This window comes from Eurypyga helias, unplaced genomic scaffold (assembly GCF_000690775.1).
Source record: "Eurypyga helias isolate BGI_N326 unplaced genomic scaffold, ASM69077v1 scaffold4520, whole genome shotgun sequence".
NCBI classification, from domain to species: Eukaryota; Metazoa; Chordata; class Aves; order Eurypygiformes; family Eurypygidae; genus Eurypyga; species Eurypyga helias.
Genome location: NW_010224963.1, coordinates 5,931 through 30,474, shown reverse-complemented (window position 1 = coordinate 30,474; position 24,544 = coordinate 5,931). Strand labels below are relative to the sequence as shown.

Here is a 24,544-nt window from a genome sequence, read left to right as displayed (position 1 = left end):
AGCCATAAACAGCTCACCTTTATGTTGCCAGTCCAGATCTACCTGAGCCACTGCAATCTTAGCAGCTTGATCCACCTGCTGATTGTATTGATGTTCTTCAGCAGCTCACCTTTTGGGTATGTAAGCAATGATGTGACGCACTTTGGCAACCAACTTGTCGAAGTGGGCAGCAATATCTTGCTACAATGCAGCAGCCCAGATGGGTTTGCCTCTGCGCTGCCAGTTGGTCTGTTTCCATGGCGGTAGCCACCCCCAGAGGGCATTTGCCACCATCCACGAGTCAGTGTAGAGGTAAAGCTCTGGCCATTTCTCTCATTTAGCAACATCCAAAGCCAGCTGGATGGCCTTTACCTCTGCAAACTGGCTGGATTCACCTTGGCCTTCAGCAGTCTCTGCGCCTTGTCGTGTGGGACTCCACACAGCAGCTTTCCACTGCCGATGTTTCCCTACGATGTGGCAGGAACCATCAGTAAACAGGGCATATTGCTTCTCATTTTCTGGTAGTTTATTTACACAGGGCCCTCTTCAGCATGTGTCACCTCTTCCTCTGGTGACATTCCCAAGTCTTTGCCGTCTGGCCTTTCCATGATCACTTCCAGGATTCCTAGGCAACTGGTATTTCCAATTTAAGCTTGTTGTGTGATCAGTATGACCCTTGTACGCCATGTAGCATCAGCAGCGTGATGCATCAAGGGGACCCTCACTTTGAACATCCAGCCCAGCACTGGCAGTTGAAGTGCCAGGAGGAGCTGTGCTTCAGTTCCAACCACTTCTGAGACAGGTTGAACTCCTTCATAATTTGCCAGTATCTCTTTTCAGTTGGAGTATAATGGGCCACAGACACTCTGTGTCCCTGATTACAAAACACTAAGGGTTGACCTTGAGTGTCCCCCAGTTCTTTCTGCCAGAGACTCCAGGTAGGGCCATTCTCCCCGGCTGCAGTGTAGAGCACATTCTTTACTTCTGGCCCTGTCCGGACTGGTCCAAGGGCTACTGCATGCACGATCTCCTGCGTGATCTGTTCAAAGACTTGTTGCTGCTCAGGACCCCATCTGAAACCGTTTTTCTTATGAGTCACTTCATAGAGAGGGCTGACAATTTGGCTGTAATTTGGAATATGCATCCACCAGAAACCCACAATGCCGAGGAAAGCTTGTATTTCTTTTTGCTCATTGGTGGGCACATCACTGTGATTTTGTTGATCACGTCCATCAAGATCTGGCGATGCTCATCTTGCCATTTTACTCTTAAGAACTGGGTCTTTTATGCAGGTCCCCTGACCTTACTTTGCTTTATGGCAAAACTGGTTTCCAGAATGATTTGGATTGTCTTCTTCCCTTTCTCAAAAACTTTTTCCCAAACAAAATCAGTACAATGTTGGTTTCTATGGAGTTGCTAGAATCCTTTAAGAAATAAGTATCTAATTTAAGGTGTATGTGGTGCAATTCCTGGAAAGAATTATGCCTGAGTAGCTCCATATATCTAGTGGACTGTTTCTACCAAATTTAATCATGTAGCTGATTGTTGACAGGCTTGGATCCGAAAATGGAGCAGGGAAAAGGTATTTGACCTTAGAGAACACAAAATATAAGCTTGTTTGATGGTACATATGGATGTTTTCCTAATAAAAATGTTCTTGTTTGTGGAAATTTTTGCATGTCAAATATCTGAGGATTTTCTGCATGTTTCTTTTCTTGTCAAACACGACATAAAATAGAGTGAGAAGTACATCCACCATCATTTCAACTCTTCTCAGTCAGCCTGCAGTCTGATCTAGGTGATTGGTATTCATAGGATCACAGAATGGTTTGGGTTTGGAAGGGATCTTCAAGACCATCTAGTTCCAACCCCCCTGTCATGGGCAGGGACACCTTCCACTGGACCAGGTTGCTCCAAGCCTCATCCAGCCTGGCCTTGAACACTTCCAGGGATGGGGCATCCACAGCTTCTCTGGGCAACCTGTTCTGGTGCCTCACTACCCTCTCTGGGAAGAACTTCTTTCTGATATCCAATCTAAGTCTCTCCACTTTCAATTTAAACCCATTACCCTTTGCCTTGTCACTACAGGCCCTTGTAGAAAGTCCTCCCCAGCTTCCTTGTAGCCCCTTCAGGCACTGGAAGGTGCTATAAGGTCTCCCCAGAGCCTTCTCTTCTCCAGGCTGAACAAGCCCAACTCTCTCAGCCTGTCCCCATAGCAGAGGGGCTCCAGCCCCCTGATCATTTTTGAGGTCTTCCTGTGGACCTACTCAAACAGGTCCATGTCTTTCCTGTACTCCAGTGCTGGACGCAGAACTGCAGGTGGGGTATCCCGAGAGTAGAGTAGTTGGGGAGAATCACCTCCCTTGACCACCTGGCCATTCTTAAGGCAAGAGAACTCTGTAGTATCTGTGAAAGATACTTTGGTCTTTGTCATACGTGAAACTTTTTCATCCTGTTCTGTAGAATTGTACTGCCTTTGCATGTGCAGTACTGCTACTGTTTCAAGCCCTGTATGAAATATTAGCAAGGATTTAAACACTAGCGTTTCTGCTTCAATTGCATGGTAAGTGTGATACTTGATTTTTGGAGTCAGGCTGTTATTACGGTTTTAGCTGCATTAACTGGCTCAGTTCCACCCTTCATACCTCTGAAGACATGCCTTGGATGCTTGTGTTCCGGTTTACATTGGGAGACTATAGTTGAAGAGGTCTCTAACAATGTGTCAACATTTCTCTTCACCTTCTTCAAACACTGATTTCCTTGGCCAGTATTGCTGAAGAGTCTTGCTTGTCTGCCCAGCTGACTGAACGTGCCAAGGTATTCCACCTATCCTCTGCTCCTGCCTAAAACATAGTGCTTAATACTCCATTGTCAGATCTGAGCAATTTGGATTGTCTTGGCACCATTGTCCTGTGATGCATTCTTGACAGCACCAACATGATGCTGCCTCACAAGCTTTTGTTGTCAGGCTGGTCTCAAAGCTTCATTTGTCCTTCTTCTTACCTCACTGTGTCTCAGGAGTTTAACTCAGCATAGCGCAGTCTTAGCACTGCATCAGCACTTCTCAGCCATTCTGTCAGAAGATAAGCTTCTTGCAGCACCTTGTTTGTTCTGCAAGATGTCAGCTTCTCCAGACTTCCTGGAATGCCATGTGTGGGTCAGAGGGAGTTTGCTGTGATGCTGTTGTGCTGCTTCCTCTTCATAGGATCGTTGAGTGCATCTAGTTACTTGTCCGCTGACTTTCTGATCATATAGAAGTGCCTTCTCTTGTACCTTGGGACCATGTAAACAGCCTTTTTTTTCTGGAGGCTGAGGAGTCACTGATTTTCTTAGGGTGCTTGCCAGTGGGTGGTTCCCCATCCTTCCATGAGCTACAAAGGTCCATAAATAAGTTAGTCTTAAATGCTCTGTCTACTTGCAACTTATGTCACTGAACTCGGGTCAAGTGCTTCTCCTGATCCTTATCAGATTGTGAGATGTTGTTGCAGTATGCTATTCCAAACCACTGTGCCACTTCCCCCTCTGGCTCCGTCCCCTTTATTTTTTTTCTATGACAGGAAGGATAGATGCCATCTGAATCGACCAAAATTTCAGTTTAGTTAGGTTGTTGCTCTCTTCACTCTTCCAGTACTTTAGTTCTTTCGTACAGTATCTGGTGGAGTGCAAGGACCCACAAGACTTAGTCTTCTGTGAAAGCTTGATAATACGTACTTTTCTCACATCTGCAGTTTCCTGACTCTTGTATTCTCACACGCTCCTCATACCAGTGACTGCTGAATGAGTTTTTGCATATGTAGTCACATGTCAGAGCAGATTCTCAATGAGATTTGAAGCTTGTGCTTCAGATGTTCATGGGTCATGCCTTTCAACCCTTGGATTCCTGAAGTCTCCTGTCCCTAAGGGTGTTTGTTCCTTGGAGGTGGTATCACAGCAGCGTTTCATGGCTTATACCCATTAGCGAGAATGGGACTTCTGTATGCTCTGCTCACCTGCCAAGAGGTTTTTCTGGAACTCTTATTTTAACTAGAAGATTCTGGCTGCTAATGAGCAGTCTCTAGTTCATACCCTTTAACTACCAGGAAAGGTTTTTACTTTTATCTTAACAGGTCCAGGCCCTTTCAGAAATCTCCCTGCTTTTCTCCACTACTGGGAGGTTCTTACATTTTCCATGTAACATCTGCCCAAATGAATCTCCATTTGTATGCTGACATGGTATTTAAACAGTGATACTAAACTGACATTGGTCAGAAGTCATTCTGCAAGAGCTTAGGTAACCTTATTAATTCTCTGCAGTGTTTCTGTTTAGGATATTGGCCACTCAGTACCTTCACATAGCGTGATGCCTGAAGCGTTCAGCACTGCTGCAGCCTTCCATAGTCACGCTGCAGTTGTAGCGCAACAGAGCCTGTACGGAGTGCTTTTTGTCAGGGCAGTTGGAGTTGCCCACTTTGCAACATCCATGTGGATCCTCTCTTAAAGAAAGGAAGGTGACATGGCAGTAACAGGTGTTGTTCGAGACGTAGTCCATTCTCTACATTCGTATAACCCCCTCTTTACCTTTCCTTAGTCTTGTCTTTGTACAATTAATTGGAAAAAAATAATTGAAAAGGGAAGAGATGTTTCTTTCCCTGCTCTTTTGACAGACTGTGCATCAGGATTGCAAGGTTGAATGGAAAATCTTGACAGGTAATGCAAAGAGACTATTAATGGGGGGGGTCACTTGGTAGGATGTGCTTAGAATATGGCAGTATGTCTTGAATATTACTACTATTAAGTAAATTTTCTTTCTGGTAATTCAGATTCATGGTGAACAACAGTTCAGGTTTTATGGTGAGAGGTAGAAGTTGCTTTGAAATGTCATAATAATTGCTGTATTTTTGAGTGCCATTAAAACAGGCATGGCAATAACGCACATTTCTTAATTTATACAGATGAAATGGCTACATACCTGCGCTACGTAAGAAGGCTAGATTTTTTTGAAAAGCCGGACTATGACTACTTAAGAAAGCTCTTCACAGACTTACTTGACCGGAAAGGCTATGTATTTGATTATGAATATGACTGGATTGGTAAACAGTTGGTGAGTGCAGTTAAGCTATTAGTAATATGCTGGGGTTTTTGTGTGATCCGTTTGAGCCAGCGTTAGTCTTGAGTTTCAGAGTACACATCATCTCATGGCTGCTGTTCGAGTTGAGAACAGCTGCTCTTAGAAACTTGTTTTCAGATGCATTTTCAAACATTATCTTTTGGCTTGAGATGTTTCACATTGAGTCTCTTTCCAAACGTGTACTCTTAGTATCAAAGCAAATCTCTGTTTGATCCAAAAAGAGGTTGTAGGAATTCAGAACAGTTTTTGAGCTGAAGGAGTTGAAAACTTTGCAGGTGATTGGCAATATTGTGTGTATTTCCTTACTTTGGGGACTTTCTTGCTCCCAGTATTTAAGAACGGTGGAGCAATCACTTCTCGGCTTCTGATGCATATTCCAGATATTTATCAGTTCATTATGAAGAAACTTTCTATATGCATTGTTTTCATGAAATATGATGTAGAATATCAGTGTCCAACACAGGGCATCTAAAATTACAGAAAATACTGTGCTTATATTCTTTAAAGAAATGGTAAAAGATTAATTTTTCAGCACCTCAAATTTTTCCTGCCTTGTTTTTAATGAGTAAGGAAGGGATTTTGAGTGTAGGTTGGACAATTTTAGATAATATGTTTTACACCGAGGTTCTTGTGTAGCTCTCGGAAATAATTCTGGTATTTTATTGCTAGATATTTTTCAGTGTTTAGCATTAAAAAGTACTTGAAGCCTTTCTTCAGAATTTCACGAGAATGTCCTAACGGCTAACTGCAGAAAATACTAGCCTTTCAGAAAATTAATGTCTTATAATACAATTGCTACTTCATGAAATTATGTAAGTCTTGGTTTGTCTTTTTGTCTTTTTGCTAATAGTAAATATCTAGAGAATCTTTTGTTTTAATTTGATAATATGAGTTAGGGGAAACTGTCAGTTTTAAAGATTAATTTCTGTTACAAACCAGTAACTTTTGCTGAGACTTAGAAATTTATTTTTTTTACCAGTTGCTACATATTATTTATATTTGTAGCCTATTCCAGTGGGTGCAATACATTCAGACCCTGCACTCTCTTCAAACAGAGAAGCACGTCAGCACAGAGACAAAATGCAGCAAACCAAAAATCAGGTAAACTGCTCGTGTAAGATTATCAGCGTTACTGTGTCTTTTGTCTGATGATCTGTGCTATGTTGTTACTTTTATTAGCAACATCTATTGACTCCAGGTTTTCTTTGGTTTTAATTTGGTTTAAATAGGTCCTTGATAATGTATTTCTACATCTGTCGATCTTCAAATATCTTAAGAGGTTGCTTGTTTGATGCTATGATACAATGTAACTTATGTCAGCAGTGAATTTTCTGTCTGCTGATGGTTCTTTAATTTTTTTTATTAGTTGCCTGTTTTAAATCACTACCTCTTTCTCCTATAGTATTTCATCTACAGGGGTTGTAAAATGTATGTATAACATTTTAACTTTTTTTTAAGCCAAGATAGTGACAAGGTGGTAACAATGTTAGTAATTTAGCTTTTTGTCCATATACCTATGTTGAGTTACAGGATTGTGCTGGTGGACTTCGTTTCTTACTAGGAATTTTGAGTTTTAGCTACTTTATGAATATGTATGTGTAAGCATATATAAATATACAGATAATGTTGATGCACAGTCCGTATAGGAATTGAGTATGTAGTGCTTCTGTGATTTAAAAAAATCGTATCTAATAATTAATGCATGTATTATTTATTTTTGGAATTTTTATTTCTTCTTTTGCATATATTCCTAATGCATTAAAAAATGGTAGTCAGCAGACCATAGGGCAGCTTGGGACTCACAGCAGACCAATCCACATCATTTGAGAGCTCATCTGGCAGCTGGCAGACATGGTGGCTCGGTACAGGTATTTTCTGCTTCTTTGCATGACTTAACCAGTCATTTTTTTGCATTATGTAACAGTGGTTTCCTGTAGTGCATTACATGATTCCTTTTTCATATTAAGCTTGTTTTTCAGTAATGTTCAGAGTGTTCCTATTATTCCCTACCTCAAAATTGCCAAATTGAAATAAAAATGTTAAAGAAAACATGAATCTCTTTGTATGTGGAATTTCTGCTGCATGTTTCTTAGTTCCATTGTCTTATGCTTGCACCCTCTCTTTTTTTGAGAAAATATACACCCATCAGCGCAAGCAACTGAGGTTTAGACATTTGATAGGTTATTTAGTTGTATTAGCAACTAACTGAATTGAGTGTTGCTTTAACAAAAGTAGTGCTTTTAGTTCCATAAGCAAATCTTATTTGAAAGTGTTAAGTAGTGATTTTTGCTTCAACTTTGCTACTTCTATGCAAACAATAGCTGACTAGAAGAATGTTTCCCAGAGCAGTACTTCACACTTCTTAGTAGAAAAATGAGTAAAAATGAGCAGTTATTAGTTTGTTTCCTCTTCAGATAATTTTTTTCCCAGGTTTGCTCTTAATTCTGCTTTTTGGTATCTTGCTCTATGAATATATTTAGGCCTGAAGTGATTGGAATAATACATAAGGAGGTCTGATTTTAATACAGAAGGATTCAAAATGGCAGCTGCAAAGTTTATATGAGGTTTTGAGCTTTCAGTCCAAAATGAAAATAATTTAGTTTTGTAAAGTGCCGGGAGGGGACGACACAGAATTTTGTCTGCTGCATTTTTGATTGTGACAATGTAAGGTACATAGATTTCTTCTGAAGTTTTGTTCTGGAAAAAATTGTCAATGCCTGAAGAAAGAAAGAGAGGTTTAGGGTAAAGAAAGCAGTGCTGTAGTTTTACCAGTGTGGTAATTCCATATCTTCTTTAAATACTTTGAAACTCAATTAAAATTTAACATTCTCTAAGTTTTAGCTGCTTTAGAAACTACTTCCATGTGTCAAGTAAGAAAAGCTAGTAGATGATAATTATCACTCTGTATCAAGAAGAGTTTAAAAGTGTTCTGTGCTTCCCATTAACAAATATTTTTAAAAATTTACTTATATATTTAACTTGAATTGCAATAGTTCTCTCAGTAACATCAGTTTTAAAGGTAATTATTTATCTTTTGAGAACAATATAGTAATGTGGAATCAAACTTGGATTTGAAATGGTGTCTTCTAACATTATTGTCTTTCTTTTTTTTTTAATTTGTAAATTTTAAGGTTAGGAAAAAAGCGTATTTAACTTGTTAAATTCCAGTTAGTACAACTTCCAAATTGTCTATCATATCACTCTTTTGGCAATTGAGCACTTCAGAGGTGTTTTATTCTTCCTCACACGTAAAACGTAATGATCGCAAGAGATTTCTATTCTATCGTAATCATGTTAAATACCCTCTGGGGGCAGGGAGAGCATTTGCTAGGAAATACCAGCAGTATTCCTTTCTGCTAATGTAATGTTCTTCCCTTTTTTTTTTTTGTTTCCTCAAAGGATATGGGCATTCTGATTTCAGATCACTTACCAGTTGAGACTAACAGTTGCCCTGTAAAAAGAGCAGTGTGCGAAACTGCAGCCATTCGATAGGTGTCTTTGAAGACCAAGTGTTGTACAGAAGGGTATTTTCAAGCCATCTTAATTGGGTTGCTTTTTAATCTGGAGTGGTCATGCTTCCTCATTAAAGTCACTTCTAAAGCTGCAATATCTTCAGTTTTGTTTTAAAGTTTCAACCCTTGACTGTTAAATACCCCCTGGTTGTAGTGATATTAACTGAATCATGCTGTGAAGTTGGATGGCTAGCTAGTTTAGCTGGATCACTAATTGCCCCCAAGAAGACAAGTTCTGAAAGTGCCGCAGATAATCGTTCAAATAAATTTGTCAGTCTAAGGCAGGAAATTAAAGTATATTCATTTCTTTTTCTGTGATATCATTGCTCATAGTATCATACAATCTTTAGGTTGGAGAAGATTTTTAAGATCATCAGGACCAACCGTTACTGTAACACTGCCAAGTCCACCCCTAAGCCATGTCCTTTGGCACCTTGCCCGCACGTCTCTTAAATACCTCTGGGGATGTTGACTCCACCACCTCCCTGGGCAGCCTGTTCCACTGTCTGACAGCCCTTTCAGTGAAGACATTTTTCCTAATATCCAATCTGAACCTTCCTTGGCACAACTTGGGGCAATTTCCTCCTATCCTGTCATCTTTAAGATCAGTTTTATGCTTAATTATCCATTTTTCTGCAAGATACAAAAATCTGGCAGATAATTTTATTTTAAAGTGACAACAGAATGTGTTTTAGGTCACTGCTATTACAGCCATCTGTAATACTACTGCTCATGTCATCTCTGAGATAATTTTGTGAAAGATTATTAAAAAGCGTTAGTGATTCAGGTGGACTGAATGTTGGTATGTGTATATGTATGTTAATATATATTTTTGTGCTCTTAGTAATGATGTTCAAGTGGGAAACATTCAGGTTCTAAATGGTTTGTTCACTAATAGTAATCATTCTGTTTTCTCTATTTATTTAAGTTAAAAAAGTAAGTTATTTAAGAAACTCAGGGCATTTGTGATTCTGGAGAAGCATGACTGATGCTGGTTTTTGGACTACCAATGCCCTTTGGCTCACTTTTGCTTTCAGAGGTCCCAGCTCTTTCCAGAATGATGAACTTCATTTTCCTCCCATCTAAACCAAGCCGTGCTGCTGGCGGTTGTACTTGATTGTATTTGGTGAATGTGTCTGCTGTATGTCTATGAGAAGGACTGAGGTCTCTTTCTGCTGGGCATCTCATTCTGGTTGGTAGACGTCAACCAGAGTGAGGCAGGACAGTCTTCTGCTGTCTGGTGCGAAGGTTTCCACAGAGTTAGTGCTGAAGTTTCTTAAAGAAAACAGTTGTCTCAAATTAATAAAAAAACACCTTAGGATAAATGCTGTCTTGAAAAGAAAGTCGTCTCTCACTAAAGGAAGCTCTTGTCAAGAAATACTACTCAGTTTTTAAGTCAGTTTGGAGAATTTCAAGAAAAGAATCATCGAACAGGTGGTTACGGCTTCTCTTCTTCCTCTTTCATAAGCACACAAACAGGTTGGGTAACCTTGAAATGAGCTTTTCTTCTTGGTTATCCTATGGCAGTGCATTGACCCAAGCACAAGATTGCTGTTTCTCCTTTAAAGCTGAAATCATCTTAGATTAGTGTGACTTTAGCTGTGATTCAAAAAAAACCCAAACAAATAAATAAAAAGAAACCATTCATAAACCAGGAGGTTTTTGATTTTGAGTTACTCAGATCTTGCAGATCTTCTTTTAAAAATTGCTGGAAGAGGTTCCAGAGAGAGACCGGAAGAGAGCTGTTGACAAAGGCTGGTAGGAACCATCCATGAAACTTGCACCAGAGTAGCAAACCTTTTTTTGCTTATCTGCCTGCCTTTCTAAAATAGGCTTCCTGTGGCAGTGTTAGAAGGGCAGATTACAAAAATGTGCTTGGATGCAGTTTTGTTCCTGTCAAAATGTTTCCACTTTCTCCTCACTTTTTTATACATCTGAAGGGAAAGATGGGTTTATTCAACCTATTGTTGAATAATAATATTCGTAACTAGATTATTAATGTAGGAAGGAGTTTTAGATATATGCTTTCATGTTTTCCCATTCAAATGAAGGATGTGTACATCCTTGAGTTCGACACCCCCCTTTTTATTTGAATCTGCTATCCAAGAAGATAGAAGGGAATGATGGAATAGGCACTCCTGGAAAGATGCCTGAAGGAAAAAGCCATGTGAAAGCTCCATAGCCAGGAGCTCGCTAGCTGGACAATGTGTTTGATATTTGAGTATGAGTCATAAATGTTTTCATTTGCTTCTTGTAGGAAAGGAAGGGAAAGGAAGACAATAGGAGTTCTTGCAAATACCTGTGCAAACTGTCTCCTGTTCGGTCAGGAGTGCTAAGGTGCACAGTTTTGCTTCCCATCCAGAAAGGGGCATATACCTGTCTTGTTGTTCCTCGGTGTACCCTACATTACTTGAGTAAATTGAAGACAGCCTTCTGTTTCTGATCAGCTGCTGTTACTAAATGTGAGCACAGGTCTGAGGATCTCTTTAGAAAAGTTCATTTTAAGTCTAGATCATGGAGCAGAAATCCTGAATGATTAGGGCTGCAGGCAAGGTTGACTACAGTCTTAATTGGGTGGCATTGCTTTACATGGATTAGTGCAGTCTATAGTTGTTACTAGTTATTGGGTCCTTTGGATCCAAATTCATTTGGTGGTCAAGTTGAGCAAATTTTTTTGCGCTTACATTTTCATGAGTGGTTCTGACTTAATTGGCAAGTACTTCCCATGCAGACAGGGGATGTTTTCTGCTCTGCTTACCACTGTTACAACTGATTATTTCCTACGAAGCAATGAAATTATCTGCACAGAAAATTCCTCCTGAGATGGTTGGGATCACACTGTTTCCCCTTACCAGTAAATATGGGACGTGATGACAACAAATATTGAGATGCTTGTAAAGCAAATCTACCAATCCAGGGTGTTTAAGATGCCAGACTCACCATCTTGTTGTTTGTTGAACTACAGTTCCTACTCGTTTATGTCACTGCATGTTTAGTGCTTCTGCTGTCTACAGTGACAGGTCATTTAGCATAAGCCACCTGGTTGAAACTCCACTGAATTCCTGTTGTCACAGAAATCAAGTGCAGTCTCCCAGAATTCATTCAGTTACGTTGACAAGAATTTAAGTAATTAGATGCTTCCGATCTCGGGATTCTTTCCTTTTGTTACTGGGCTACAGGGGTTTTTTTTTGGCAGTGTTTCCTATTTCGGTGAAACTGGAAAAAGACGAAAAGTCAGCATGATGTAGGCATATGGCATGCAAAATGGCTGAAGGTCAGCTAACTGCTGAAGCTCTGCACTTAGTGAGGTGGCACTGTCAGCCGCCCTGACCTGATACGCACTTGTCTATATCCAGTTAAGCAGCTTCCTGGCGGATTCTGTGAGGTGAATAAAGGAGATGCCTCTGGAATAGCTCCACTTGTCATGCAGGAAAGCTGGCAAAAACTGAGAGAGAATATTGGGTTCCATTCGGTTTAGAATCAAAACAAATATTCCCAGAGAACCAGAGCTGTCTTGGTGGCTCAAGAATTTACAAAGGAATTTGAGAGGAAATTAATGGGAAGGAAGATGTATTTAACTTTTTTTTTTTTTTTTTTGGACACAATTAAGTGTTCTTATGCTCTAAAACTGAAAATCAAACATACTCCTAGGTCTGGGGAATGTCTTAGTTTTCCTGTCTTCTGGTGTGTATTTTTCTGGTGTATATTCTGTGTATATTCTGGTGTGTGATTTTGAGATACAGCTGAATAGGACCACAAAAAGAAGGAAACTAAGGAGCTTAAATACACTGAAGAAGCAGAGATAGGGTAAGACTGACTGAACTGGTATCAGGAAAAGGGTTAGTGCCTTCCCTCTTCCCTGAAGAAACACGAGGGAGATCAGCAAACCTGATCTACAGAATTGCTTTGGTTAGGCCACTCATGCTGAGACTGTCATGTAGGGGTCAGTTTCACTGGTGGATATGAAAGGAAAATGGCAGGAGCATAGGGATGTGGGCATAAAACTTAGAAAATATGCTGTTATTGGAATAAAACCAATTATGAAATTAACAAAAATTACTGATTTTGAAGATGTATTGTAACTTTAGGAATCAACAGATGCATGTCTGGCACTGCAATAATTTCAGGTATTTCTGGTGATTTCAGGTCGTGGGCTCAGCAAATGGAGAACTGAACACAGATGACCCAACTGCAGGCTGTTCAAATGCACCCATCACAGCTCCTGCAGAAGTACAAGTAATAGATGAAACTAAGTATGTCCATCTTTTTATTTGCTTTGGATCTTTTATGCTCAGCTACTTCAAAATTCTTCTTGTATGGTTATTCAAAAAATATTGACTGAACTGGATAGCCACTGGTGAGGGGCAAAACTATTGCAGTATACTTAATTTTGGCTGTAGATATTTAAATATTAGACTTTCTATAGCTTGTGCTTTTTAGGCTAAGCCCTCAATAACACACCTCTCTATGCTAGAGAAGTGCATGTATTTCTGACATTTCAACCTGTATCGAAATACTCATTTTAAGATACTGTTCTGACTAGCAAAAATTATGTATGAAAGATTGAAAATTCTTCCTCTGTGTGGTATTCTGATTCTCTTTTTTCCCTTACTCTCTGTATAGCTGCCAGAAAGTGTTGAACATGTGGTGAGTTCTACAGCACAGGCAGGCAGAAATAGCCCCAGGGGCTTTGTTCTTGTCATGTGGTTTAAAACTAATTTCAGAGAACTTTGAAATAAAAAGTCTATTTGGAAATCATGAAACAGATTTTAATATTATGAAACAATTACCTGTTTTTACAAACAAACAGCCACTTTCAGGAGCTATTCTGCCTGCTTCAAATCTTGCTTGCTTGTAAGTTGTGTAGTCTGTTTAATCCTTTTTAGTAGTTAGTAGAAGATTTTTCGTACTTGCTGTCCACTTTCAGAGGGGAAGACATTCTTTGCAGATGTCGTAGCATTCAGCTAGTTTTTTAACATCAGGAAAATAACACACTTATATGAACAAGTAATAAATACTAGCAAAAGTTCGAACTTTGCATGTTATCTCTGTAAATGTGGTATTTGCCAGAGTACCAGTCTTTGACATCCTGCTAACTCATTACTAAAACATAACTTCAGGGTTCCTTAAAGTTACAGTGTAATGAAAGGGGGAAAGGTTAAGGTTTATTAACAGGATGAACAACTAAGATACATATATATATATATATATGAGTAGTAAACTCAGACATGCAGAATAGTACAGAAAAATATTCTTGGTAGCTAAAGGCAGTATAACTTTCAACATACTTTCTTTTATAATTGTGCTCGGAATAGGATTGTGCAAGGGTATGGATCTAGCAGGCACTCAGATATGAAAGATAAATGAATAGCAGAAAAATCCAGTAAGCATTCATTAATAGCTATAAGTTTTTTAAGGCCCTTTTTCCTAACACTTAGATAAGGGTGAGTTTCTTAGCATACAGATTTTTCTTGAAGTGATTGTTCTGCAGGATGTAGTTTTGGTATGTAAGATTTTATGTATGCGTAGTGAAAAATTGTGAATGAAGGTGTCTGTTGTGCCACATTTGTGCACTAGTTTTCCATGAGCACTGAGAAGACTGGTTCTTTATCTGCCATCTTTGCAGAGTACTGTATCACTCTCTTTCTGAAGAGATTCGCTTTTCTTATATATATATATTTAAAAAAAAAAAAATCTCAGAGCAAGGATGTTGATAGGCTGCACACAGAGAAATTCCCTTTGGCTGAGTGCAGTCATAACCTTCCTTTTCCTTACGCCCAGTTTGTGTACACACAGGAAAATGTGAAATTTCTAAGGAGAAGATTGAATTCCGAAAATTTTGAGTAGTGCTTAGCACAATTAAACCTGTGCTTAGTTATGTGCTGAAAACAAGAGAATGCTCAGAAGACAAGATGCCGCAGCTGCTTTAAAAGTGTAGAAGTTTATTTTCTCTGATAGGAATAATTGATGAACAAATATGCTATTCTTGACCTTCTTGACCTAGTCTTTACTGGTTCGTTACAGACAAAATGTCTAGTCTCAATATCCTACTCTTTAAATTGATCTTTTTCAGTATGAAACATGGAAATTAGTTTTCCAGTGGTGTTTACTTAAACTGCAGTTTCTTCATTCACTATTTTTGGTGGGGGTAGGAATTTTTTTGTATTTCGGCAGTAATCAAAGCAACACACATGCTCACACGCCCTCCCCAGCATTGCTGTCAGACATCATTGTACAGGTATATAGCTTTTTTCAGTAGCAATACTTCAGAAGTTTTAGGTTATTTTACATTTTGTCATCATAGTTACAAGCTTAATATAAAAAGATGTTGTGAGACATTTAAACATCCATCTGTAGATTTTACACTCTTGAAGAGTATTATGAAATGCAAGTATCAGCATCTTTCATGTCTGATACAGACATCTTTGTTTTTAAGGGCACATTATTGTGCCTCTCAATCTTTTCTGCATCTGAAAATATAAACAAAGTTAATCGATTGCTGATACCTTATTTTTGTAACATTTGCTCATACTCGGAGGAGACAAACCAGTATTTTTTAGACACACTTCATTCTTTGTTCGAGATGTTTTCATAGTTTTAAAAGGTTAGCTTGGCTGTACCTTGGTGTAAAAGATCAAAGACATGGTGCTCTATCATGTGTGATTTTAGGTATGAACACAAATACAGTATTCATTAGATCTTCTTTTAGCATTTCAGTGGGATGCAGTAAATCAGAAAGGATGAGGATTTTTTTCAGTAAGCATTTTATTATTTTGCAGCATTCATCCAGCACTTTCATTGTTTGGTAAATGTTTATGTACTCACATGCAGTATATATATTCTAAATCTTAAGCATTTTCTTTTATTAGTTTTCTGTATTGTAGTGTTTTTTTCTTCTTCTTTTTAATACTTTTTTTCTTTTCCCCTGTGTTTGGTTTTTTTTGGTTGGGTTTGTGAGGTTTTTTTGTGCGTTTTTTTTTTTTTGTTTTTTTTTTAAGTAGCTTTCAACCTTCTTTCAGATGTTACTTACTGGAGTTGTAAAGCAGGGAGAAAACTAACCTAATCGCTGTTCTGCCCTAGCACTTGCAGACTTTATCTCCTAGACGTGGTCTTCCAGCTGTCACTGAGCAATTACCCTTTCTTGCCTTAACTCATTGCTCAGAACAGTTGCTTCTATAAAGCATGTGTAATTTGGATAACCAAAAGTCTCTTCCACAGGAGGACAGAGAAGGGCAAACAGGATAAGATGAGATGATCTGTCCTTTTTGCATCTTGCATTCTTTTTGCCACTTTAAACATCTATTAATAATCCTGCAGAAAACTTATCTGGCATTCTGCCACATGCTAGGTAAAAACACAAAACCACAGCTGTCCAAACACAAATAAGAACTGATGTTACTTTAGCATGTTGTGCCAAGGGACTGATCAGGTAATAGAAGGAAAGGTATTTACGAGAAAAATGGTGTGATAATGTTTTGAGTAGGACAAGGAGTGTTCATAAACATAATACAGAGATTGCTACCTTCAGTAATAATTAAAGGTCACTTCGGATTGTAAAGGAGAAAGAAGATGTTGCTTGAGTTTCATAAATTGGTATTATACTGCCTGCTGTAGAAAAGTTTTATACTGTACAGAGAAAGAGGTTAGCAGTCATTAAACACTTTTAGAAGAAAAAAAATCCTTTCCTAGGATTAGATATTTCAAAGCCTATCTATTCTTGTGCATTTTGCATGCACATTGAATAGTATGATAAATTTGTGGTTTAATACTCATGAATAATGTCCCAATCTGTAGCTTTAAGTATGGCTTCAAGCAATGTAATACATACATAGAAGTGATAATGACACCCTCTAGTGACAGTATTCTTAAGTACATGTCTGCATTTCTGTTAAAAATCACACTCTTCAGGAGATTATGCGCTGTGGATCTCTAATTCCAAGGTTACATTTCTTTCACAAAGTTTATTATCTGGCAGTGTAGTATGACCTGTCCTACTCCCATGTAAATGTGTGTACATTTTAAAATTATGGTTCTTTGGCCTTGGGAGGTTTGACAGTTCTAACACTTAGGGGCTGATAAATACACATTGCAGTGAGTTTGCAAGCCAGTCCTGTGGTTTACAGTGTTCTATGGAATTTGCATCCCTTTAACCCTTTTTAAATTTTATTTTAATAAGGAATTTACTTTCTCACACCAATAAGTCTTCAGCATTAAGTCAAATCCCCTGAACTACAATAAAGATGTGAATAGTTCTTAAAATTAAAACAAAACCAAAACCAAGCCTTCTAACAGAAATAGTAGTATTATGCAAACTCAAGAAGACAAGCAGATTAAAAAGCAGTGCTTTATGTTGATTAAAGATAGAACACTTGAATTCCCCGTTGCGTGATGCCTTTCTTTTCTGGCTGACAGAGAGGTGGCAAACTAAATAGGCTATGGAGAAGGAGTAAAGGACAGTGTGAAATTTGCAACAAGGATGGGTTAAAATTTTCTGGGGAGGAGATCAAGTGAACCTAAAGCGTTTTTGTATTACACAGACGATCTGAGCAGTCTTAAACATTTAAGAAGGGTGAGCTGCTATTCCTTGAGACATACTCCCTATAAGCAAAATGCAGTTAATCAGTCAACAGTTAAAATTCTAGACTATTTCTACATTGTTTTCTAGAATATAAATTAACCGTCACACTTCCATCTTCCTGCAGTTACTTATGTAACCTGTATTTTGTATATACTGAAATTATGAATTGAGACAAAACTTTTCTGTGAGCTTTTTTTGAGGCCTCCTAATCTGAAACAAATATAAAAGTGATTTACCATCACCGTCCAGGTTAGGATTTCCTCATTTACATGATCATAGCATAATTCAAGGTGAATGGGAGGGTCTGCTGTAAAATGTTTTGTTTTGATATGATGTTTGTTGTATATACGTATATAAAATACTTGGGAAATACTTGGGGTGAAAGAAGAATTAGACTAAATTGGACTCCGTACATCTGCCTATAAATTCAAAGTTTAAGATGTAATGCTTGTTAGTAGTTGTAGACGGATGCTAAGGATAAGGGTTAGTAGTTACGTGCGGATTTCAGTTGCAGTTGGTGGCTACTAACCTTCAAAACCAATTATTTCTCTTAGAAGTACTTTAAGGTTAAGAAATGCAGTGTGATATTTCTGCTAGATGTAAAAATGTTTATCTTTGTAGTTTCCCCCTATTGAATTTTAATTTTGGGCTTTCTTTCCATCAATAACCAATGTTTTTTTTCTACTGAAAGTTACATAACTCTCAGAGCAGCTCTGGTCTGCCTTTGCCCACTGCTACTTTTTCAGTGACTGAGCGACAGGGTGCCCTTGGATATTTTGAGAAGGTAACTTCTGTCTCCCCTTACTTCGGATGTTGTTCTTACCCCTTGTAGAACCTTATTTTTAGACCCTTATTCTTCCTGGTTTGCAAATACTTTCCCCATTTCCCATATTCCAAACTGTACATCAGTAGGATTCCTTTTCAAGTTTAGTGACATGAAATTCTTGGTGAACTGAAGGCGTGCTCGTAGGCTGTTGGTGCAGTACGTTTATGTTTTCACTTCTGTTGTACTTCGTAGCTTTAAGAAAGGCTCTTGAGTACACAGCACGGCAAGTGAGAGTTCTGTAACCAGCCGCAGAACTCTGTGGGGCAGGCTCTGCTAAGGCAGACAGGTTGTCTGTTCAGTTTTGTGGATACTTTAGGTGGAACCTTTAATTTTTAAGGTGGTGGTCAGGGGCTGGGAGTTGCTTAAAATAGGGGTAATACTACGTGCGAATGGATAAGTTTTCTCTGTGTATTCGTTGCTTTCCTCTTTAGTTTATTTTCAGAATTACTTCGTAGACTTAAGCAGTTGTCCTCTGCATTCCCTAACTCTTTCCTGTTATTTTCCTTTTTGTAGTGCTTTTTCAGTTACTTTCCGATTGTCTATATTTGCTTAGTGAAATTCACAGTATTTGTCAGTTTTGATTTCCTTGATGTAGTATGAAATAAAGCAGAAGACAGAATGTCTGTATACTTTAATATAACTAAAGCTGTGATCATTTCACTGTAGTAATATTATCACAGCAATGAAGAAGAGTGTTAATTATACTGTTCATGAGCATTTCTTCTAAAATATTTTGGAGGAGGCTTTTCCAGGCCCTGGTGACAAAGGAAGCTCGAATAGTTTTCTTGCATGAGCAACAGTAGTATCATAAGTGCATACTTCAGGTGACACGAGCTTAACCTCATGCTTGTTATTTGGTGTATTACCAGTTAATGTGAATGAGTACTCAGGTAACGGAACATTTCTTATTCTTACAAATCCATTTTTAACTAAGTCTATAATGCCCATGCTTCTGATACCGTCACACAGTATTCTAAATTTAATAGCTATTTTTATTATGGCTTTATTTAATTTGATAATTTAAAAAAAAAAAAAAGATTAAATGTGTCAAAAATATCTCTACTTAGTTTCTTCCAGTAATAAACCAATCACCTGCAATAGAGCTTAATGTGTTCCTCGTGGTGTTGGTTATACCTGAACTGCATACTTCAAGTGAAACAAATATGGTAAACAGTTTAGTTTTATGGTTTCTTTTTATGTCATATGTAATCATGTCACACCTGCAGGTGCTGCTGTTTTTTCAAGTGGAGGAAAAGGAAAACCATTCAGCGCCAGAAATGACGAGAAGCAAGCAGAACATAGGAAATTGCCTATTTGTTCAACTTGTGTCTTGTGATCTTATTTAAAAAAAAACTACAGAAACAAAACCACTGAAAAAGCACCTCTGTAATGACTACACACATTTCCCATGGACTCTCTTAGAAGCATTGTCATGCCTGTGTGCTTTGATTTGGTTGTCCTGCATCTGTCTTTTGTTTATTTAATTCATTTGTTCTGAAAGCTTTAAGGTTTTGTCAAATATGAGTGCTTCTTCGACTATCAACAAATGGACCAATGAAATGGTACAAGTGAACAGTATCTTCAGCAAAACTAAACTTGAAAAATATTTCTCCTGTCCGAGGAAGCACTAGGCAGTGTCTTAGCTGAAGTCATTCCACCTGAAGCTGGAATCTGTTATTTGAATTCACAGCAGTGTATCAAAAGAGGTTTTGTGCAGGAGAAAAATACAGATGCACAACCATATAGAAAAATTGTCTTTTCTGACACCTACATTATTTTTTTTTTTTAATTCCAGTATTGCTGGTGATACTGTAGTCAGATTGTATGAGCATTAAACCCTGTCTGAGATACTGTGGTACTGTCACTGTCTATAGATGCTGAGGAGGCTGATTTACCTGTTGAGAGTGGTCTAAATGCTGGCGATACTAAGTGTAGAGTCACAGAATGGTTTGGGTTGGAAGGGAGCTCTAAAGGTCATCTAGTCCAACACCCCTGCAATGAAAGGAACAGAAAATATTTCCAGTAGCCCCTGGATTTAAAGACCTGCTTTTGTTATGCCTACAGTGGAATTGCAGAACAGTAGGAATGACAGGGGTGTACAAGGATTACAGAAGTTTGTATAAATTAGAAGTTGTGTTTCCAGTAATGTTAGTAAGATTGAAGTACCTTCAAAAGAGCATCTACAGAGGAATTATAAAAGAAGAAATAAATGTGCATCTGGTTAAAGTGGAATCAGTATTAAAGCCTGTATGTTCACTAAGGTAATTGATGATTGATAACATCTTTAACTTGAAAATATAGTTGTGCCAAGTGATGTTAGAGATCTGTTTTGTAAGTTATTTTAATCCTTGATTTAGGAAACAAATGCAGTGAAAGTGGGTTAGACTTCTCCCTTCTCTGTGTACCAGCCCGTAGCACCCAAAATTTCCCAAGATTTTTTTTTCCTGGCAATTTCTTATTTTTTCTTTCAGTATAATGTCACTACTGTAGTAGGCTGGCAAAGATATATCAGGTACTTCCCCACAGTCCAGTGAAAAGCTTGCAAGATGAACAAACCAGCACTTCTGTAGACCAGGCTGCCCAATTTGTATTTTCTTCTTTAAAGAATATATGCTTCATTTAAAGCCATAATGACAGAGATGTGCTTTTGTCGTGCTAGGCTGCCAGTTACTTGGAGAATGGGTGTGCAAGATGGAACTGACTAGGCAGATTTGTTGACCAAAACTCAGATTATGTCCAATTTTTGATTCTTCTAGAGCTAATTAGCATTTTTTCTATCCACACATGTCTTTTGGCATACTTATTTATTTTTGATCTGTTTAGTGGTAGGGTTTAAAGTATAAATTAAAATAAATGCACACCTTTGAATTCATTGTTGCATTTACATGGATGTTAATTGTGTTTTCTAAATTATTTATCCTTAAGAGACAAAAGTGTATTTTGTTTGGGTTATGTGCTTATATGTATACTTTGATCTTTATCAATATTACTGTTCATGAGATTGATTTTGTTTTAAAAAAACTGAACTTGGCCTACGAAAACATGATTAACAGGTTGTAGGTTTTCACTCCACCACTTTGTTATTGACTATCTCAAACTCATGAAGTTATTTCATGGTTTGTATTTGAGCTGAAAAGGTAAGAGGTTACTTGACCGTTGCCATATGAAAACACATCCTTCTCTGTGGTACTTGACCAAATTTGTTGCTTTAAAAGGTTTTGTAAGTACATGAGGTATGTGCATTTCTTACTCGCCTGTTTAGTTTTATTTTCAGAGGTTCTGACATGTACTGTGTCGGTATGATCTGAACTCCACTGACATGATGAGAAAGTGTGTATATGATGGACTTAAAATATTTGAATATATAAAAGTTTTATTTCCTGAAATTACCGGTACCTAGACACTTGCTTTTCAGCAATATTTGAGGAGCTTGATTTTAATGCAGAAGAAGGTTTTCTTCTAGCAAAGCAAAGTGGTCTGTACTAATGCAGATATGTTCAGGTTATGCCAATATGATTTGTATTTATATCTTTTATTTTCTGTCTAAACTAATGAAGTCAACGTTGAATGGGTGTCTAAAATGAAATACATCCTTATTTAAATGTATGACAAAAAAAATAAATATAGTTATTTAAAATTTGCCTTTTTTACCCCCTCTCCTGCAGTCTTGGATGAAATAATGAAAGCTGTTATTTTAAGAATTGTTGAACAGTTTTAATCCTTTAGGACAGCAAGGAATTTGAAAGCATGTTACTGGGAAAGCTGTCTCAGCACTGTAATTTTAGTTGTGTTTGCTTAGTTAACAGCTGTTATTGTTATGTGCTTTAGTACACCTAATGATAACAACAGAGTGAGGAGACTTCAATGCACACGTTTGTAACTAGGAGGTCTACTCAGGGTCCCCATGCGTTAAAGTCTAAGCTGTCTGCCCCACCTAGAACAAAGCCATTACACATACTGTGACACATGTAATAGATGTCTTTAATTTTGCCGGGTAGGTAGCTAGGAAGGGAAGACTTACAGTTCTTCAGTGACATCATTTTGTTTGGTAGAGGTGATTATTTCTAGCTGTGGAACATTTTGAAAATCTATAAAAAAGTGTATATTTACTTGAGAATGTTAGCAGGCAAAATTGGTTGCTACAGTTGTAGTTAGGCACTAGCCCTGTGCTTCATAAGGAGATGTTCATAAGGATAGGGGATCCTACAAGGAAGCTGAGGGGGAATTTTTACAAGGCCTGTAGTGACAGGACAAGGGGTAACGGGTTTAAACTGAAAGTGGGGAGGTTTAGATTGGATATCGGGAAGAAGTTCTTCCCGGAGAGGGTGGTGAGGCACAGGAACAGGTTGCCCAGAGAAGCTGTGGATGCCCCATCCCTGGAAGTGTTCAAGGCCAGGCTGGATGAGGCTTTGAGCAACCTGGTCTAGTGCAAGGTGTCCCTGCCCATGGCAGGGGGGTTGGAACTAGATGATCTTTAAGGTCCCTTCCAACCCAACCCATTCTTATCATTCTATGATTGCTTTCATTTTCTTGTGCTCGTACACATCTACAGAACTATTGCAAGTAAAATTTTTTTTCATGTTTTTTTTATTCAAACTAAAGTTTTCCTGAGAATTTCCTTTTGAGACTTGGAATTTTAACTCCTGAGTGCTCAAAAGTACATTCTGATGTATTTTTCAGTAGCTTTTTAGGAGCTTTTAGTAGCTTTTTTAAAGGATATTTATAACATGAAGATTATGGAATATTTCAGGATTAAGTCACTGTACAGCTTCATTGATTGTCTTATCAAATTAAATAGTATATTTTCCAAGAACTTCTTTCTCTTTGATGTTTTCAGGATGAGTGGTAGTAACTGAGGTAGTATTGTTTTAAGGATGTGTTCTGTTCTCAGACGTTCAGTTATTTTTCCTGTAATACAGGCTGTTCCATCTCTTACTACCACACCTCTTTGCACCTTACCCAAAAATACAGCTTTACTGAATATTTTGGGGGCCTCTTGTGGTGACACATACTTAAAATATGGCTTATTTAAGTTATTTATTTAGGTCTTCACACAACTTGCATCTGAAATATTGTCCTGTTGTCATTAAAGGCTACTGAATCTAAAAGTACTGTTAAAAAACCCAAACAACTACAACAACAAAAAACCCCACAACGAAAGCAACCCACCAGCTTCTTTGACTGGTTTGAGATGCAAGTTATTTTACAGGCTGCAACTGTTTTTTTTCTTGTGCACTGAGGAGCACTTGAATGTTTACCTAGCCCTGAGTGTTTAGCTTACCCTTACGTTTTGAAATGGACAACCCAAAATGTGGAACACCCAGAAGCTGCTTTGTAAGGTTTTGAGAGGTTAGGCTTCTGTCATGTTTGTTGCAGAGATTGGTATTTCATTTGTAGAAAGGTATTTTGTGCACTGCAAATCTGTACCCCGGCGCTTGGAGCTTTTCTGTTGCGTGGCACGAAGAAGTTGACATTTGGCCTTTGGTGATAATCAAATACAACTTCATGAAAATGGGAAGTACTTGGTGGACGGAGCGAAAAGTTAAGGAAGCAAGGATCCAGTGAGTTGGGAGCATTGTACCAGACCAGTTTTTATGTTAATCCCTAAACTGCCTTTTTTTTTTTCTTCCTTCTGGAAAAACTTAGGAATTTGAGTTGGTTGAGGATTTGTAAATCCTGGACTGTGTTCTAATTACTTTTTGTTCCAGGCTTTGGAAAATCACCCTAAGTTCATGACATTGAACTGAAAATGTAGTGCTGAAAGGTTTATACCTTTTTATTAGTGAATACAGGGCTGAGCCTTTTAGACTGTTCAAGAGCACTCAAACACATGGAATGTGAGTGCTACAGTGGAGGGCTGTGAACTCTTCAGAAGGGATGGGCAAGGAAGCAGGGGCAGTGGGATAGCCCAGTACATTAAGGAGTGTTCTGACTGTCTGCAGCTTAATGATGGTGATGATAGGGTTGAGCGTTGATGGGTAAGAATTGCTGGGAAGACCAACAAGGCAGATAGGACAGGGCGAGTCTCTTATAGACCACCCAACCAGGATGGAGAGACAGAGGAAATGCTCTGTAAGCAGCTGGGAGAAGCCTCATGATTGCTAGCCCTTGTTCTCGTGGGGAACTTGGATTTGCCGGTTACCTGCTGGAAATACAATACAGCAGTGAGGAAACACTGGGAGGTTCCTGGAGCGTGTGGAAGGTAACTTCCTGGCCCAGATGATAAGGGAGACATCTAGGGAAGGTGCCTACTGGACCGGCTGTTTGTGAACAGAGAGGGATTTGTCGGGGGTTTGACAGTTGGGGGTGCCTTGAGGACAATGATCATGAAAAGAGTTTTTGATTCTTAGAGAAGTAAGGAATAGAGTGAGCAGAACTGCTGCCTGGGACTTCCCGAGGGCAGCCTTGGTTCAGAGAGTCCCTTCGGGAGGCTGTCCTGAACAGCAAAGGAGTCCAGGAAGGCTGAATCATAGAATCATAGCATCATAGAATGGTTTGGGTTGGAAGGGACCTTAAAGATCATCTAGTTCCAACCCCCCTGC

At 38.5% G+C, this 24,544-nt stretch overlaps 1 protein-coding gene across 1 annotated transcript in view; it reads left to right on the top strand.

Annotated features, from left to right (window-relative positions):
• LOC104506396 overlaps positions 1 to 19,283 on the top strand; it is a gene marked incomplete at its 5' end in the record, with an annotated part of 23,100 nt that extends 3,817 nt beyond the window's left edge. The window contains 6 exons of the mRNA XM_010147332.1: positions 4,911 to 5,059; positions 6,092 to 6,187; positions 6,859 to 6,954; positions 12,745 to 12,851; positions 13,222 to 13,245; positions 19,229 to 19,283. Coding sequence (XP_010145634.1) covers positions 4,911 to 5,059; positions 6,092 to 6,187; positions 6,859 to 6,954; positions 12,745 to 12,851; positions 13,222 to 13,245; positions 19,229 to 19,283 — 527 coding nt within the window. The remainder of the gene's footprint in view (positions 1 to 4,910; positions 5,060 to 6,091; positions 6,188 to 6,858; positions 6,955 to 12,744; positions 12,852 to 13,221; positions 13,246 to 19,228) is intronic.
• Between the last annotated feature and the right edge of the window lie 5,261 nt (positions 19,284 to 24,544).